The sequence below is a fragment of the Mercenaria mercenaria genome, chromosome 11 (assembly GCF_021730395.1).
Source record: "Mercenaria mercenaria strain notata chromosome 11, MADL_Memer_1, whole genome shotgun sequence".
In the NCBI taxonomy this organism is placed as follows: Eukaryota; Metazoa; Mollusca; class Bivalvia; order Venerida; family Veneridae; genus Mercenaria; species Mercenaria mercenaria.
In genome coordinates, this window is record NC_069371.1 from 25,995,448 (window position 1) to 26,014,096 (window position 18,649).

At 32.5% G+C, this 18,649-nt stretch overlaps 1 protein-coding gene across 1 annotated transcript; it reads right to left on the bottom strand.

Annotated features, from left to right (window-relative positions):
- Window positions 1-8,246: 8,246 nt before the first annotated feature.
- Window positions 8,247-17,668, bottom strand: LOC123562893 (uncharacterized). The gene is made up of 5 exons (XM_053517990.1): window positions 16,002-17,668; window positions 13,264-13,405; window positions 12,793-12,849; window positions 12,211-12,290; window positions 8,247-8,462 (listed from the first exon to the last, which is right to left on the bottom strand). The coding sequence occupies exons 1-5, from the start codon at window positions 16,107-16,109 to the stop codon at window positions 8,247-8,249; spliced, it is 603 nt and encodes a 200-aa protein (XP_053373965.1). The 5' UTR covers window positions 16,110-17,668.
- Window positions 17,669-18,649: the final 981 nt, after the last annotated feature.

The following is an 18,649-nucleotide window of genomic DNA, read 5'->3' on the forward strand; positions in this document are numbered from 1 at the left end:
GGAAGTTATTCAATCTGACATAGAAATATCAAGCTGCATTTTGTTTAAGGAGGTAGGTTACCTTGATATTTGTAAGTGCGCATGTCCAACCGGAAGCTAACCTGACGATTTACGACGACGTTTACGACAAACTAAATGTGTTTGTATATCCATTCTTCTGGAAATAAATCTTGAACCTGCCTCCGATCTTATGTTTAATGGTTTAATAATGCAGAAATAATGAATGAATTGCCGCAGAAACGCTCCAAAACATTGTTGCCTTAAAATGACGTCATTGACGTCATGACGTTACGTGTCAGTTACCGCGCAAAATTAATAGCTTTTATTTTGAAAGTACGTTATTCTGTGCTTTTTCTTTATTTGAACTATTTTTAAACAGCCATTATTTGCTGAAATACTTTTTATTAGTCTTTTGCTCTGAAAAATGATCAATATTTTGCTTCCTTTATGTAATTATATTGAAATGTTATGCGGAATGTTAGAAAATGGATGATGGTAACTGATGTGATTGGGAATATAGTTGGCTGAAAGGTAACTTATTACGGTCATTTACAAATAAAAATTGGGCAGTTTGATTTGTTATACCTATTTCCCAGTTTCCGTTGATAATGTGTTACTTAAATACTTAAACTAAGCTCTAAAATTGTTCAAATTTCAGTATGAAATTGTGGTGTCTTGAATTAAATTGATGTTACCATGGAAACGAAGCCCGTGACCTATATGTTTAATTGTAAAATTCAAAAGGGTTGACACTGGTCTATTTAAGGAACACAGCTTCGGCTTTTTATTTTCATTTCAACAATATCCATGAGAATAATAGCAGCATGCAGAACGATTTTTCAATAAAAATGTCAGACGACGGGCACTGCTGTAAGTATTTTAAGCTGTGAAATTTGTTAAATTAACTGCAATTCATACGAAAATATTACTAACGTTAGAAATAAGATGTTATAAAGCTACATTAACAAGAAAGATAATTTTATATAATATTTTTTTATAAGAAATTACGATAAAAAGCAACATATAAGCTATTTTAAACATCTCTGTTGCCATGGTTACTCTAACCTTTAAGAAAAACATAGTACCATGTAAAGTGCTTGGTATTTTGCTAATCATATTACCCAAATATTCCATGTTGGTCAATAACATAATGGCACTGAAGCCGTCGAAAAACCCGTTTTCATACATAATTGTTGAAAAATGTGAGAAAATGCGTTACCATGGAAACACGAGCCCCGCGACATATACATTTTAAGCTTTTATTAGAAAGCTAATGCGCATACTAGTAAAACTATTAATTATGCAGACTTCTACGGATAACAATGAAACCAAAATACACTGAAAAGTGTTAAATATCCATATTTTCCTTCTTCTTTCTATATAAAATACCTTAAGAGGGTCATGTACTTCAAACCTGGACAAAAATTGTACTTGAAGGGACAGAGATAAACGGAACTGAGATTGTAGCAGTTAAAACATTAAATTATACGAAATACAAAAAATCACTGCGGTTCAACTAATTTGAATTTACCCTGGTAACAAGGTAACCTACCTCCTTAAGATACGTTCAATGACGTAGCATATGTTACTTCAATACATGTTAAAACATATTTCATTTTGTATTGTTTTCATTACATCGACGTTTTAAACAAACACAAGCTGGTATTTAGTCATATTAAAGTAACATGACAAAACGCTCATTTAGCAATAAGATAATGACATACCAGAAAGATACATATCTACAAGAAAGAATTCGATTTCAAATAAACTTGTCTATATTCAATAGCTGCGTTGTGGCCCACGTAACTATGATAAGAATCAGAGATACTTCAAGACTCCTAAAATGTCTAACGGTAATAAATTAGCGTATAGGAGCTGTCTGTCAACCTAATTACCTTCTAAGATTGTTCTGAGACTTTAGGTAACATTTCTCTGTTACATGCTACACATATTTATATTAAAAGTGTGTATTCTGTGCTATTCACATGTACATGGAAAGCATGTATTCTTTGCTATACCTATGTACAAGAAAAGTATGTACTCAGTGCTATATACACAAAGTGTCTATTCTGTTGTATACATACATGTATATACTTGCAACTGCGTATTCTGTGCAATACCCCTGCACATGCAAGGTGTGGGTCATATGCCATACTATATACATGCAGTGTGTATTCTATGTTCTATGTTTTACACATATACATACAAAGTGTCTAACCTATGCTATACAGAAGGACACGTAAAGTTACTGTATGTAATCTATGCTAAACAAATGTATATACAAAGTATGTATTCTGTGCTATACACATTGGTATGAAGTGTGTGCTTCCAAGGTTTTGTTTAATTTTGATTTAAATTCATATGAGTAATATATATAAAAGACAAAAATGTTATTAATACTGTTACGGCCTGTGATAAGGTCCCGAAAATTAAGGAATATACTAAAGCGCGATTTATGATATTCTTTTAAAAAAGGAAAGTACAACGAATGAATATATTTTTACTACAAAAAGCATTACCTTGAAATGTTCAACACATACAGATCTCGATAGTCTATACCCAGACTGTAAAATTAACACAATAGGTTAAGAGGCATATACACAGGCATATGTTTGTTGCGTTTTCATATCTCGTCAGTGTAAAGCTTACAAATGATCAAAAGCTGTAAAGCTAATCTGTTATAAATAGCCTTTTTGTCATTTAAAGCATAAAATGATTATAATATGTTGACAAATTAAATGATTTATTTATAAGAATATTGCTTTCATTTTGTTAAACTTATGTATCAAAATTTCTGAGGTACGTCACGCCATTCCCCAATCTTAATACAAATTTATTTAAGATAAACCTAGTGAACACGCACATACAGAATAGACAATATTTTCCGAAAAGTAAGGGTTTTTTAGCGAAACAGAATTTCCGACTGATTTCATTTGCGTCATTTGAAGAATAAAGCAATCGGTACACTCGTATTGATTCTTCCGACAATCACATAAAAGCAAAAACAAATCAAATTAGTTTCCCTAAAACCTAATACAAGTGACTTTAAATAACCTTTTGTTTATGATTGCCTGATAATTGTTGAAACAATGTTTCCAAAGTTCCTAAGACACAATCAAACGAAATAAACGAGGTATATTTGTTCGACTTCAAACAGATGTAGTCACACAAAAGCAAACATTAAGCAGAGTAAATGCGTAACGTATAAGGTATTTTTCTTGAGATGCAGACTGAAGTTTTGTTAGTTTATACTAATTTGTTTTACCTATTGTGATGGAAGCTTCAATCTTATTAGAACCACTCTCGTGTCCGCTTCCTTGAAAAACCAGTACTGGTGTCATATGAGAAGGCATGGTCGTGACCCCAGTGGGGCTCGAACCCCCGACCCCCCGGATTGAGCGTCCGACACCTTATCCACTAGACCACCGCTGCCCTTGTATTATATTTCATTTTTTAGCAAATATTTTCATATGCAGAAATGATTCGAAGAAAAAAGTGTTGAACGTGAATTTGTCATGCACGCCATATATGCATCGAATTACCTTGATCATATGAGATTCATTTGCTAACATAATAAAATGCGTATTACAAAGAAGAAACACCAATGTGCCATGTTATAATAATTTTCTTTCTCATTTTCCAAAATTCTTACTTCATTTAAACGTCTCTATAAAACAGATCTTTCCATTAGTGTTTTGTTTGAAAAGTTCCAATATTTATCAAAAAGATGATTTATAATAAAATAAAACAGCCCAGAAAGAAAATCCATATTCAAAAAACGCTCGCGCCTTTACAGCGCCGAACATGGAAATTGGGTATCTTTGAAAGTGCGACTGAGGGAAGGTACACATTAACACAAACGAAACTAATAAAATAGAAGTAGCAAATATACTGAACAGCAAAAGAATCTATCCAGATGTATAACTGGGGCTTTTTTTTAAAAAAAAAAAACTTAATTTAATGAATTTCACTTGTTTTTTTTTTTCATACCACATTACACTTGAAGAACTTCACGTTAAATTAAAAAAAAAATCGATCAACCATGAAGTCAGTTGTCCCACAATAGCCGTTTTGCACGAAATTCACGTGTGCGTGTAATTAAAGATTTTCTTTGTAAAATTTTATTGTCATTGGAAATATTGATGTTTGACTCACTCGAAAAACAGTATAAAGTTAAAAAAAAATATTGTTGGTTGCACCACACGACTGAATCAAATTCAGCGCGAGCGCCAAATTGGGATGTTACAATGCAACAGACGCGCACAAGATATAGCCTTTCAAACGGCCGTTGTGGGACTACTGACTTCACGGCTGATTGATTTTTTTTTAATTTAACACTTGAAGTTCTTCAGGTGCAATTTGGTATGAACAGTTTATTTAACAGTTTATTTAATACTCAATTCATGACATGCATGACAATATGAGCTATAACGTAATATACATTAGAAATACATGAGGCAAACACATATATACATTAGACATACAAGAGGCAAACAAATCATCTTACATATAATATGTAAGGGAGAGACGTTATACATAATACTAAAATTTTACATACAAACCGGTCACCGTGGCCCAGTGGTTAAGGCGTCCGTCTCGGGATCGGGAGGTCGAAGGTTCGAGCCCCATGGGGAGCGTTCGTCCGGGGGATGTTTGTCATGGGACTCATTCCGAAATGGCCGGTTCGTGAGCCGCGAGCTAGTTAAATGAATGGTTACCGATTTCTATCCGCCTGGCGCCTGGCATAGTGGTAGAAGTTGGGAGGTAATTGGTACGCACAATAAAAGGTGTCTCATAAGTCAAAATTTGCTGGCCCTTTCAACAGGGGTGACACTATAATAAACAAGACCTTTACCTTTTACCTTTACCATACATTTCATCACATACAAAGCTTGAAAGCAACAAATAATGAACACAATATTTGCAATATTTACAATCAAATAATTTCAATTTCAACTACGGGTTGACAAATTTCTTGATAATTTCTTTAATAAATACACAGAAGTGTCGGTATTTATCACATTGTTTCGAATCGATATTCATTATAGACTTAAACATAATTGCATTTGGACGTTTATGATATTGACGTTCTAAATGTCTTTTTCTCAATACTGATAATTCTTTGCATTCTAATATATAGTGGTATTCATCACCAATACTACCTATGCAATTACAAAGAGTACATTTACGTAGGTGAAGCTCAGTTCTATTCCAGCCTCCTGTTTCAACAGGCAGTCGGTTATTTCGAGTTCTAAATTTGATTACGTATCTAAGTAAATTATGAGGTGTATTAACTAAATATGGTTCAAACTGGAATGTTTCCTTAAACATTCGATAATTTTTACATTTGCACGAATTGTTTACTATGGAATACCATTCATTCAAAAATAAATCAGATAATCTCTGTTTTACACATTTAATCAACCATTTATGGTTAGGAAAATTTTTGACATTCTGTAAACCACACTCAACAAAAATGTTTTGGATATGTTTTATCCATTGGAAAGTATGTCTTTTTACATTGACAGAATTATTAAATTTTCTAAGTAGTAAATAATACAACGTGTTTGATAATTTTAGAACATTTGGTACAGCTAATTTGGACCAAAAGCTTATCATTCTGGTGTCAATATCAATATGTAACGGTTTAACACCAGTTTCGCCATATACCATGCAATTGGGTGTACTTGACTTAAGACCCAATATATGTTTAAGATACTTTAATTGAACTTTTTCTAGTACACTATTGTTACCGTAACCCAAACACTCACAGCCATATAATAAAATTGGCTTTACTAGTTTATCAAACAAATCAATTTGCATATCTATCGGTAATTGAAGGTGTTTTGACTTTTTGATCAGACAATACATAGCCTTGGTAGCTTGGTTTGCAATATGAGCCTTTGCTTTTACAAAACAACCACTTCTACTGAATAAAACGCCTAAATATTTGTATTCTTCAACAGTTTCTAAAGTATCATTTTTATAAGTAAAGTTATATTGTAGTAGTAAAGTAATTGTTTGTGCGAAGTCAATCTAACCTCATTTGACCTTTTGACCCTCGGTCCGAACTGGTCAATGTCGGACAATTTAAAATCCACAGGTTTTAAACCCAATTAAAAGTTTTAAATACATATGATATAGATGAGTTTACAGAATAAAATATATTGTTTGAAAGAAAGAAAATTTACTGATAATATAAATCCTCATTATGTTACAACAAAAAACGGGAGAAAAATGATAAAAGCTACCTGTTCATCTTGTGGAAAGATGAAATCAAAGTTTGTTAAAAGTACAGGAGGTAATTTAGATATTCACAAAGCAATGTTACCTTTATTACCTAAGAAAGGTTTAACACTTCCAGGATATAATTATTGTGGGCCAGGAAATCCCCTAGATAATGGACCCCCTGTCAATGAACTGGATGCAGTATGTATGGACCATGATTTTTGCTATGACAGCGATGTAAAAAAGGGTACATGTGATAAGCAAATGCTTTCCAATTTAAATAAAACTAAACCAAAAACATTTGGAGAAAAGATTGCAAAACATTTAGTTGTGAAACCTATAATTAAAACGAAATACACACTTGGATTGGGACAAAAACAAAAGTCAAAAAACGGGAAAAGGGGGTAGAGTATACCCCCGGAATCACATGGAGCGATGAATTAGCAGAAGAATTACACAAACCAATTAAAAGGAAATTTAGGAAACGAAGAGTGATAGTTAATGATATTGATGATACTTGGTCAGCTGATTTAGTTGACATGCAAGCTTTTTCAAAATATAATAAAGGAGTAAAGTACTTGTTAACTGTTATTGATATATTTAGTAAATATGCTTGGGTTATTCCATTAAAGAATAAAACTGGAGAATCTGTTACTGAAGCATTTGAAAAAATAATTTTAGAAGGACGATTACCAGTAAATTTATGGGTAGATGAAGGAAAAGAATTTTATAATAAAAAGTTTGAATCATTTTTGAATAAAAATAAAATTAATATGTACCATACATTTAATGAAGGAAAGGCTGTAGTTATTGAAAGATTTAATAGAAGTTTAAAAAGAATAATGTGGAAATATTTTACAGCAAATAATACTTATACTTATTTAAATAATTTGCAGGATATGGTTGATAAATATAACAAAACAAAACATTCTAGTATAAAAATAACACCAACCGAAGCTAGTAAAAACTTAAATAAAGGTACTGTTTACTTTAATTTATATGGTGATTTAAAGATATCAAAGAGCAAAGCAAAATTTAAAATTGGTGATCGAGTTCGTTTAAGCAAACTTAAAAGACATTTTGAAAAAGGATATACACCAAATTGGACAGAGGAAATATTTATAATTTATAAAATTAATAATACAAATCCCAGAACATACACTATTAAAGATTTAAATGATGAAATAATTCAAGGTTCATTTTATGAACAAGAACTTTTACCTACTACACAAGAAGTTTTTAGAATAGAAAAAGTTATTAGACGAGACTATAAGAAAAAACAAGCTTTAGTAAAATGGAAAGGTTATAGTGAAAAATTTAATAGTTGGGTACCATTTAGCGATCTTGAACAAATTTAATTTAGAAATAAAAAGTTTAATTATATAAATGAGCAATAAAAATCTAATTTCTAATAATAAATGGAATAGAAAAATAGATCAATTAGATCAAATTAGGTGGCAAAGATAACCATTCCCATTATTTTTCAATAACAAAGTGCTGTAACAATACAGTGTCCATTAGGCTAACTTTAAAAAAAACCGCAACAAAGTCCCTTGAATTCTATATTTTAAAAAATTAATAAGCTGCTTGGAATTGCTGAAGTTCGTAATATTTTACTTAATTTATCTGGCGTTCAATGTTTTGGGGGGTGTGTGTTACCACCATTCCCTGTGTCTTTCTTGCCACTTCCTGCATACACACTTAATGAACTACATCTTCATTTGACTTAATATAGTATGGAAATGGACTTCTTACCTTTACTGCTTACAATCTCAGAATTTGATTTCTTACTGCTATCTCATAAAAAGCAAACAAATAAAACCTTCAAACATATATTGCTACTTCTTCCTTGTACAACTTCCTACTGCTACCATTTTAAGTATAACAACTACTTTTCCTAACATATGGTGCTTTCTTTTTTAATGAAAGCATTGTTAAATTTTTACTGCATTGTTATACTATATAAAGTTCTGATCACAACACTATTTTTGAACCAGAAAAAAAAAATTGTTCTTTACTTACACCTTGCTCTTGAAGGCACTTTGCCCTTCTGTAAGAAGGATGTCGAGACATTCACCATAAGTATCGTTGTTGTCAATTCTAAGCATTGATTTGAAGAATTTCTCAGACACCTGTTTCTTTGCATTTGTCTCAATCACCTTCTGGAACAGTTCTTCTGGAAGCCTGGCCATCTGCAGATGCTGTGACATTCTTTGCTGGAGCTTCCTCCTATTCTATAAAAACCCAAGGGTAAATCACTTGTATAACAAATTTTGTGTCATTCTTTAGTAACAAACAATAAGGTAGGCTAAAGAATGAAACTCAAAATACAGACTGTGTAGAAAACATTTGAATTATCACATTCATTTAACGTTTTAGAGTAAAACCAGTTCTCAAGCTTTGAAAAATTGATCAGTTTGTTAAAATTTTCCCTGCAATGATGTCAAATTTGCGTCATTATTAACTTTAAAGAAAAAGTCTCTTAATGCCTTTGAAAAGATCCCAATATCAACCAAAATCTTAGCTTTGCAAAGTTATTGGAACTCAGGACTAACACTAAAGGAAAATGTTAAAATAAGAAAACCGATTGATTTATTTTATACTTCTCACAAGGGGAATTAATTAAAAACAGGACCCTTAGTATTAATGTCTATATCATTTCATCAGCATAATTCAGTTACATTAAATTTCACAAAATCTTTCTAAATGTTTTTAACATAATAAAGATCATTTACTGAATTAGTTTTGTCTCCAACCATTTTTCTTTCTAGAATAAGCCTTAGTGTCATATTTCACCGGTTACTGTGATGAAATGTTCAATCAAATACTTGTAAATCATTTGGTATTTAGAGCACAATCATAAGTTCTGAGAATAGTATCGTCCAAGATAATCAGAATACTCAGATTTTTTTTTCTTCCAAATATATTAATAACAATACGACCATGATGGTCCGGAATCGCTCACCAATCCCCACATGACCTAGTGTTGAACTGAGTATGAACGTCGTTATTTCTATTTCTATTTGACACAGTGACCTAGATATCATCAAAATAAAAAAATTCTGACCATTTTCATGAAGATCCATTGAAAAATATGACCTCTAGGAAGGTCACAAGGTTTTTCAATTATTTGACCTAATGGAACCTAGTTTTTGACGGCACGTGACCCAACTTTGAACTTTACCTAGATATCATCAAGGTGAACATTCTCACCCAATTTTCCTGAAGATCTCGTGAAAAATATGGCATCAAGAGAGGTCACAAGGTATTTCTCTTTTTTGTGACCTACTGACCTAGTTGTTTGACCGCACATGACCCAGTTACCGAACTTGGCCCTAGTAATCATCAAGCTGACATTCACACCAATTTTCATGAAGATCCATTGAGAAATATGGTCTCTAGAGACTCACCCAGGGTTTCTATTTTTATACTACTGCCCTATTTTTTGACCTCACACGTGAACCGCAGTTTTCCGAATTTGACCTAGCTATCATCAAGGGTGAACATTCCTGACCAATTTTCATGAAGAACACATGAAAAATCTGGCCTCTAAGAGGTCACAAGTTTTTCTATTTTTAATCTACTGAGGCCCTATTTATTGACCGCAACGTAAACCAGTTTCTGAACTTGACCTAGATATCATCAAGGTGAACATTCCTGACTAATTTCCAAACAGATCCACATAAAAATATGGCCTCTAGAGAGGTCACAACAAAGTTTTTAATATTTTCAGACCTACTGACCCTAGTTTTTTGACCGCACATAGACCCATTTCAACATGATCTAGAAATCATCCAGGAGAAACAAATCAGACCAATTTCATGAAGAACTCTAGAGAAAATATGGCCTCTAGAGAGGTCACAAGGTTTTTTCTATTTTTAAGACCCTAACTGACCTAGTTTTTGACACCCACGTAACCCAGTTTCGAACCTGACGCTATATATCATCAAGGTGAACAGGTGTGATCCACTTAGATGAAATCCATTGAGAAAGATGAGCCTCTAGAGAGGTCACAAGGTTTTTCTATTTTTAGATCTACTGACTCTAGTATTTGACTAGCGCCACATACCAGTTGTTCGAACTTGACCTGATATCACAAGTGTAAAAACATTCCTGACCAATTTTCAGAAGACTCATGAAAAATATGGACCTCTAGAGAGGTCACAAGGTTATTCTATTTTTAGACCTACTGACACATGAACATCACGTGTACCTGAAATAAGATTGAAATTTATTGAACTTGAGCTATCACTGAAGGTGATGAATGAACCCTACACATGCACTGACACAATATATTACAATTTGATGCACACAAGATTGCATAATTAAGTGGACTGTATGCACGCACCACGCACAAGTAAGCTTGGTACTGATTACTTGTGTGAAGTTTCCTTAAATTGTGTGCAAGACTCAGTTTATATCATTCTTAAGTAATTATTTCTGTGAACATTTTTAAACAAGAGGGTAATGATGACCCTGAATCGCTCAATTGAGTAATATAAACCACATGTTTCAAATAAAAACACTGATGCTAAAATATTAAACAAGATGGCCATGATGGCCCTGTATCGCTCACTCCGAGAATCATTGCTCAAAATGATATGATCAAGCTTTGACATAAGCACATAGGCATACACATTATTAATATCGTCAGGATAACCTTTTTCTTTAAAACAGTCCCTTTTTGACCTAGTCCAGGGCCAATATTTCCATACAAAGTTTGAGGGTCCTAGGCTCAAATGTTTCATTTTTGTACTAACAGGCTATTCCTACCCTGGAAGACTAAATAACATTTAAAACAATCTCAATTATATGCTGCTGAGATATATTCTTAACTTAAAAAAAAGGGAGGTAAATTTGTCCATAAATTCAGTCACAAGTTTATCTAGCCCTGATTGTCCTGAGTCCATCTGGAAGGCATACAAATGAACATTTTCAAATCAAGATCTTCTTTAATTACTGAGAAAACACCCCATTTAATTGAAACAAAGGGAGGGTAATTTGGCATAAAAACTGTCCCATAAGCTACCTACCCTGATTGGCCTTAGTCCAGCTAAAAAGACAATATTGAAATTTCAAATGAGTTCTATAAATATTTACCGAAATAAATCCATTTTATTAAAATCAGGGGAGGTTACAACAATGATATATGCTGTAAAGAACAGAGTTCAAGCTCTATAAAACCATATATTAGTAAAGTATTCATTCAATAACATGTTCAATCAAGAGTTATCTAAATAGACTATTTCTTACCAGTGGAAGACATAAATAACGTTTCAAAAACCAATCTCATAAGATGCTGCTAAGGTGTATTGATTTAGATAAAAAATAAAGGGAGGTAATTTGTTATAAATTCAGTCAATATGTATCTTCACTGATTGTCCAAGTCCGTTGGACAAGATGTCGTTCTAACAAAAAAGTTGATGAAAGACGGACAAAGCACCCATGACGGACACAGTGAGATCACAATAGCTCATCATAAGCACTTTGTGCTCAATGAGCTAAAAAGCCAATAACCTTAATATTACTCTCAGTCATTTTATTTTAACTGGTTGAAATTCACTGCAGTATGTTCAAAAGCTATTATTTAGGCATTTACCTAGAGCATTTTATTTTCAGGGGAAATAATTGTGGTCTGACTGTATTACTTCAAAAATCACATTTGAGATTTTTTTACTTGTTTTTTATTATATTATATATTTATTATAAAATTAATAATTATTTTCCTTTGCAAGATAATACAGCTATTTTTTCCAACTTAAGCCCCACACATTTATAAGCAGAATTTCGTTTTTAAAGTCAGTTTACACTTGACAAAACACTATTAATTGCATTTAGCAAAGCTTGAAATTTATGGTGAAGCAAAAATCACTTTGACAGTTGCTGCATACAGTACTCAATAGTTTAGCAAATAATGCTTGCTAATGGACTTGTGTTTCTTGTGTTTTTTAATCTTAAAAAACATATTCATTGCACACTTACCCTTTCAACAGGACAAACCTTTTCAAAAAAGTTACAATACTTACCAATAAAGTTGTCTTTGAGAACAGTTTCAATGAGACCTGCAAATATAAAAGAAATGTTACTGTAGCTTAATACAAGTACATGTATGCTAATGTGTTAAAGAGAGTGGTAAAGTCATTACAAAATATTTGCAGCAGAGCAAATTTATTCCTGTTACATGTGTGATTCTGTTTGCAAATATTGAACTCTTTAGAAACTGGACTGAAATGGCAAACTAGCAAATTTAAGCTAGATTTTCATGAGACATCCTTAGTTTGTAAAATAATTTTCTCGTCATACTAACAGTGTGATGCTCAGCAAAAAAATTGTTGAAGCATAACAATCTTAAATCAAGCATAGAAGGCATTATGAACAATCAGGCATTTGAAAAGTAACCCAAAAGTGCCTTCAAAATTAATTTTCAATCAATATCTATGTAAAAAATTTTTATAAAATTAATAACAAAAACAAAAAAAAACAAAAAAACAAAAACAACCAGTGCACAATCATACGAAGAAGTGCCTACTAAACATAACAATGAAATAAAATTTACATTCATACCATTTACAGACAGCTTCGCCGGCACCATTTCTGCTTCTACACTCTGTTCTCTAACATCTGAAAAAAATTGAAATTATTTAGTGGTGTATTTTTTAATTGTTAATAACATTTTATTATTATATACTTAAACCTTTTTCACTGCATTTTTATAAACAATATACCCCTTATTTTCACATTTTTATGGGCTAACCTGTTAAATTTGGAAAAAAAGATCAAAAACAAATTTTCAATCCTTAGTTTCTTTTAGATAATTAATACGAATTATGTCGTGGTCGTATGTAGCAGCAGCCCCAATATACTTTGAATGCGTTTCTAATGTTCACTTTTACGAAAAATATTTTCTTTCCTTCTTGTCTCCTTTCCGTTTTTAATGATTTTCCAGAGGGGGTCAGGACCCCCGGTCCCCCCCACCCCCCCTCTGGATCCGCGCATGAAATCTGTAAGTTGACATGCACTATTCAAGCAACTTACCATTCTCACTCAGCTTGCTCCACTTTTTCAGAAACTCTGTTCGAGAAGTGCTGACACCACTAAAATTCCCACTGAAAGAGCTGCTGCCACACTCGAAATCAGCCAATGCCAAAACAATCATCTCATCAGACTTCAATATGACCTTTAATTGAAAAATATTTCAATAAAATATCACACAGCTACACATAAATTCACAGATTTATAATTAATGTCATGCCAGACACTGTTGCAATATCAGCACATTCTAGGAATTGTGTTTATAGTACTAATGAGTCAAATTCAATTACTGAATGTTTGCTTTTAGTCAAAGGCATGAAAATGATACAAACTCAATTGCCAATGATTGGAACATGATGTTTAGTACTTTATGGTTCAAAGCACATGTATATTTTTGCATCAAACCATCTTCCAAATATCATAGATCTCTGCTACCCCCATGTGCCTAAATCTGGCTGTCCCAACATAATGATGCATTAGTTAAAGGCAAAACAACAATTATTTTGAAATTACATTACCTTAAATACTGAACAAGTAATGATCATTTTAACAATATGGCTTTAAATTATGTAAAGGATAGTCCAAAGAATGCTCCGCCTAGGGGATATATAAGCAAAAATTGGCTCTTTCAGGAGTCAGTCCGGTGCTGTTACACTCCGGAACCTATGACTGGATCTGACAGATTCGATCATCATGGAATGCCAATTAAGTGTTACCGTTTTAGAAGATAATTATATACTGAGTGAATGATCAAATCAAACCATAAATGATTTTTTTAAACGAATTCTGTATTACTAAGATGCAATTTAGTGCAAAAGCCAAATAGAAAATTTTGGCTCTTTAGGGGTTAAAATTCTGGAACCTGTGATGAGATCTAGCCAATCTTCAAATGGAACCAAGATATTATGCCAATACAAGTTGTGTGCACATTTGATAACAATTGTTGGCAAAATGTGGTCTCTGTTGTGTTCACAAGAAATTGTGGAAGGACTGATGTTGGGCACTAACAAAATCTCACTGTCATTATGCGAGAGATGAGCTAAAAACATATTGAAATTTGTATGAAAATAATAACCGAAAGTTAAAATATATCTTATTTGATATTCAGATAGCTCTAAAACAATTGCTGGTTTTTTTTTTATACCATATCAGTAACATCAAGACATTTTACCTACTAAGGCCTAAAAGAATTCTTATGTCCAGTAACATGCCTAAAAATTTGGGTAGGTACTGCAGGCCGTTTTAGTCATCATTTTGGGAATGCCATCATTTTTGTTGGAATTGGGAAAATGCTCTCGGAAATTGTCTTAACTGGAAAAATTTGCACATTACCAAAATCTATATAAAGAGGTTTTTTTGTGTGAAATATTTATGAATTGCATTTCAGTAATTGTTCAACAGTATTATTTACCTAAATATACACACAACTAGCCCAAAACAACTTAAAACAGCAAACAACTCCTAAAACCTATAATCATTGTGGGGAATATTAAATTCAAATTTTGGGAAAAAAAACCATACCTTTTTGCATTGGGATTACCTCCTTTTACCGGAGGTAGATTTACAGGAGAAAAAAACCTGAGGTAGGTTGGAAAAAAATGTTTAAACTTTTATTTGGATTTTTCTTTTATATAAGTGATGCTTTCCAGAAATTTATGTGTCAAAAAATTAATATTTTTAAGAATAAGGTGGTTACGCCTTTTGGGCATCAGTAAGTTGATTTCTAACACAACTGGCCTTGCAATTTAATTTTTTTAAGCATTTTGAAAGTGCGGTTTTGCAGCTTTTTGTTAGAAGTTGAAAAAAGAAATCTCCCATAAAAACATTTAGAGTAGGGCCAAAAATTTAGAATATATTTGGATACCAAACAACAAACATTTTTTAACACCTAATGCTTATTTAATGGTTGCTTATAACTACCTTCTTGTCATGGAGACCGCTGACGTTGATAATCTGAATTATTTTTAAATATTAATTTTTGTTTCCCAATAATTTATGCATGTATAAGATAACACAAAAATGCACAAAATTTAATGATGTAATGTTATGCAAGTCTTTATTACTCTGGACCCTCTTGCAGGTGTCTTTCAACATATTTATGACCTCGTGTATTGGGAAGGACTTAGACCTGATTTTCAACCAGCCCATGGTTACCATGGATACTTTTGTCTTATAATTATGCAAAATAGTTAACTTTAGTATGATTACAGTAAAAATGTCAAAAACCTGCTGATCAATGACACATTATCAGAATCAACCTTTATATATATTATCATGCTTTTTAACTTTATACATTTGCCTTCTTTCATAATTTGCAAGGTAAACTGTGATTTATGCAGAAAACAAATGTCTTAGTAAGTGAAAGATCACTTTGAAAGTGGCATGCATAATTAAATACCCATGTTCATGTAGATATTTAACTATACTGTTCAGATTTAGAATCTAATGCAAGTTTAAAAAAAAAATACACGAGGTTTTGATTAAATTCAGCCACCAACATATTAAGACCTTAATAATTAGATCTAACTTTAATCAGAAAGATATAAATTTTATTGCCTTTCAGAAAAATATTTTTGCTCAGTTGATGTAAGACTGAAAATCAATGAATTGACAGCTGTTGACACCCAAACTTCTTTATATCAGAGTGATATGCTGTATTTCATATATTTTGTCTTACTGTAAGACTTAATAATTGATAAACTAGTTTTAACACTGAATGTAGAGCTACTGTAACTTCTTACCTCCAATTTCCCCAATGAACCAGGTTTCAAGTTGTTGATTTCACCTTTACGCTCATCATCGACGTTGACAAATATCTGATGGCCAACTTTCTCCAAGTACCAACTCATGATGGAAATATTTTGTAGATTTAGTTTGTAATTTAAGACCTTTTAAACTATTACACCAGAGATACTTCTGACAGCTTTGCGCGTAGTGACGTAGGCCGCTGTGTAACCAGTTAACCCAATCCGAACATTCCATTTTCGAGATAAGGTGTGTTCTGTTTGACTGGTCCATATCCGGTAAAACTAACCGTTGATTTTATAGTTATTGCATCGAAAATACGAAAGTAATATTAAGAGAGTAATTATTCATGTATCTCAGACTTCTTAAAGGTATAAAAATATATAGGAAAGAGAAAAAATATTAAAATCTATGTCACTATCATCTCGATATACCCGTGTAATACAATGGAATAATCCATTATCCCCCGCTGTAGCATTAGTGACATTACACGGTTTAGTGACGCGCTGGATGATATGCAATATGGTGGTCAGGTGCATTTTCGTTGCTTTATTGGTAAGTATAGATTTATTTTATTATATTCAATCTTAATATATTTGATTTCATGTGAACTTCAATGGATCCGTTAAGCATGATTTGCTTGATGCACTCAAAGAGCTTTTATAGTTATACTTCTTTGATTCACCCTTTTTTAGTTGATTCTAGAACTAACAGGGTCTTTCATTTGTAGTGATTCTAACTGATTTATTGTACACAAATTAACAGTATCAAAGCCATAAGGGTCAGGCACAAGAGTGGATTGAGATTAAATTATGCTGCTTTCTCCTTGTTTTGAGCTTCTTCAATTTTTAGGGCCAAGTTAAAATGTAAATAACACAAGTTTCTGATGACATGATAGAAGATCATGGAACATGAGCATGAACTTCCCTAAATACACAAGGACTCAAATCGATTAGAAGGCTTGAATTGAGGAGAAACAGGCTAGTCAAAATAATTCGATGTTCAGATTGTTTTACATTTGTGACTGGCAATCTAAATATCAACAGTTAAGAAGGCCCAAAATAATGAAGGATGACAGTTGTATAAAGTTTTTGGCTTTATTGCTTGCGCTGTACATGGTAAACATCAATCTGTGCAGTATATACACCTGAAAATTCATGATATTGGATACTATTTGATTCTTTTTACATAAATCAGTGACGAATTGAATCCCCTTTCGATACATGTAAGATTTATTTGGATTACTGGCTTATTCCTGAAATAATCATTTAGCATGTAAAGCGTCCACAGTGACAGCAATCAAAATTTCATTGGAAATGACTTCAATTATTTTGGTCTTTTGAGTGTTTGATGCTAGTTGGGATATTGCGCATATGAAAAAAAAATTATCTAGGTATTTTCTAGGATCACGTCAAAGTAGTTGGACTAAGAAACAGGCACAATGACATTTTATGTCATAGAGCCCCAGTTGTAAAATAAAATAGCTAAGAAATTTTAGCTCAGAGAGGTTTATTTGCTGTTAATTGATGCAACCATCAGAAAATAAAAACAGTGTCAGTAAAGTTGATTATGTTAGTCAGAACTAATAAAAACATACTATTATTGTTATAACTAGATTCTTCTCCCACATCATGGTTATTCTACTAGCTACACTAAAATTTGCTTATCAGCCTGGGTGACTTCCTTTATGATTATATCATAGGAAAACATATTATCAATTGGGGACTAGTGCTTTACAGGCACCTTTATTTTTTCCAAAAAAAATCACTGGTAGTAGTACAGACCTAAATTGAAAATTAATTATCAGGCTATAGGATTTAAAAGGAATTAATATAATTTAATATTTAAGAATGAAAATGTGGCAGCCACCTTTTAAATAAAGGGATAATGAGCTTTAAAATAACTGGTAGAAAAAGTTACAATTACACTTTAGACTTACTATTTTTTTTTATTTTTTTTTTCACTTTTAATAGGGGGAATGGTTATTGAATAAATATAAGATATATCCTTAGTAGGCTCTAATTGTTTACAATATACAGGAATCGTTGTCACAGGCTCAGGGAGTAAATTCTTGAAGCTGATCAATTAAGATCCAATTTTGGTTTTTTATAGTCAAGTATTATTACCACCAATTGAGTGTGATTTTGTGGTCTTTCTTGTGGACACCTCAGTTTGTAGGGTGTTTATTGGCATGTTGGTGGCACCGGTCAATAAGTCACAAATTACAATTGTGTTGTTTTAATATATTAACCAATAAAAAGGTTTTTTGATGCATCTCATCACCCTGTATATGCAGATGAAAGTAACAATCGATTAGTGGCAATGAGTTTATTGGTAGATATCAAAAAATACTTTTGTAAAGAGTAAAAATGCACCTTTCTGCAGTGGTATGAAATTATTGCAATAACACTACAAGTAGAGTGGGAACTGAGAATTTGCTTTTTATGGGGTGGGGGGGGGGGGCAAATAGATTTTGCCCTATTCCTTCCGTCCGTGCAGTCCGTCCTTCCGAGAATGTTTGTCGCGCCTAGCTACAAAAAGTAATTTGACGTAGAGGCACAAACTTTACAGGAATGTTGGTCAGCATGTGTAGTTGTGCACCTGGGTTTCGCGTCCGGATTCATTCATTCATGATAAAGTTATG

Bases quoted from the DNA above. Each gene is read 5' to 3' on its own strand.
- LOC123562893 (XM_053517990.1), bottom strand. From the start codon at position 16,109: ATGAGTTGGTACTTGGAGAAAGTTGGCCATCAGATATTTGTCAACGTC. The intron at 12,850-13,263 runs GTAAGTTGCTTG...AATTTTTTTCAG, and splicing joins GAGCAAGCTGAGTGAGAATG to ATGTTAGAGAACAGAGTGTA. The intron at 8,463-12,210 runs GTAAGTGTGCAA...GGGTTTTTATAG, and splicing joins AGGTTTGTCCTGTTGAAAGG to AATAGGAGGAAGCTCCAGCA.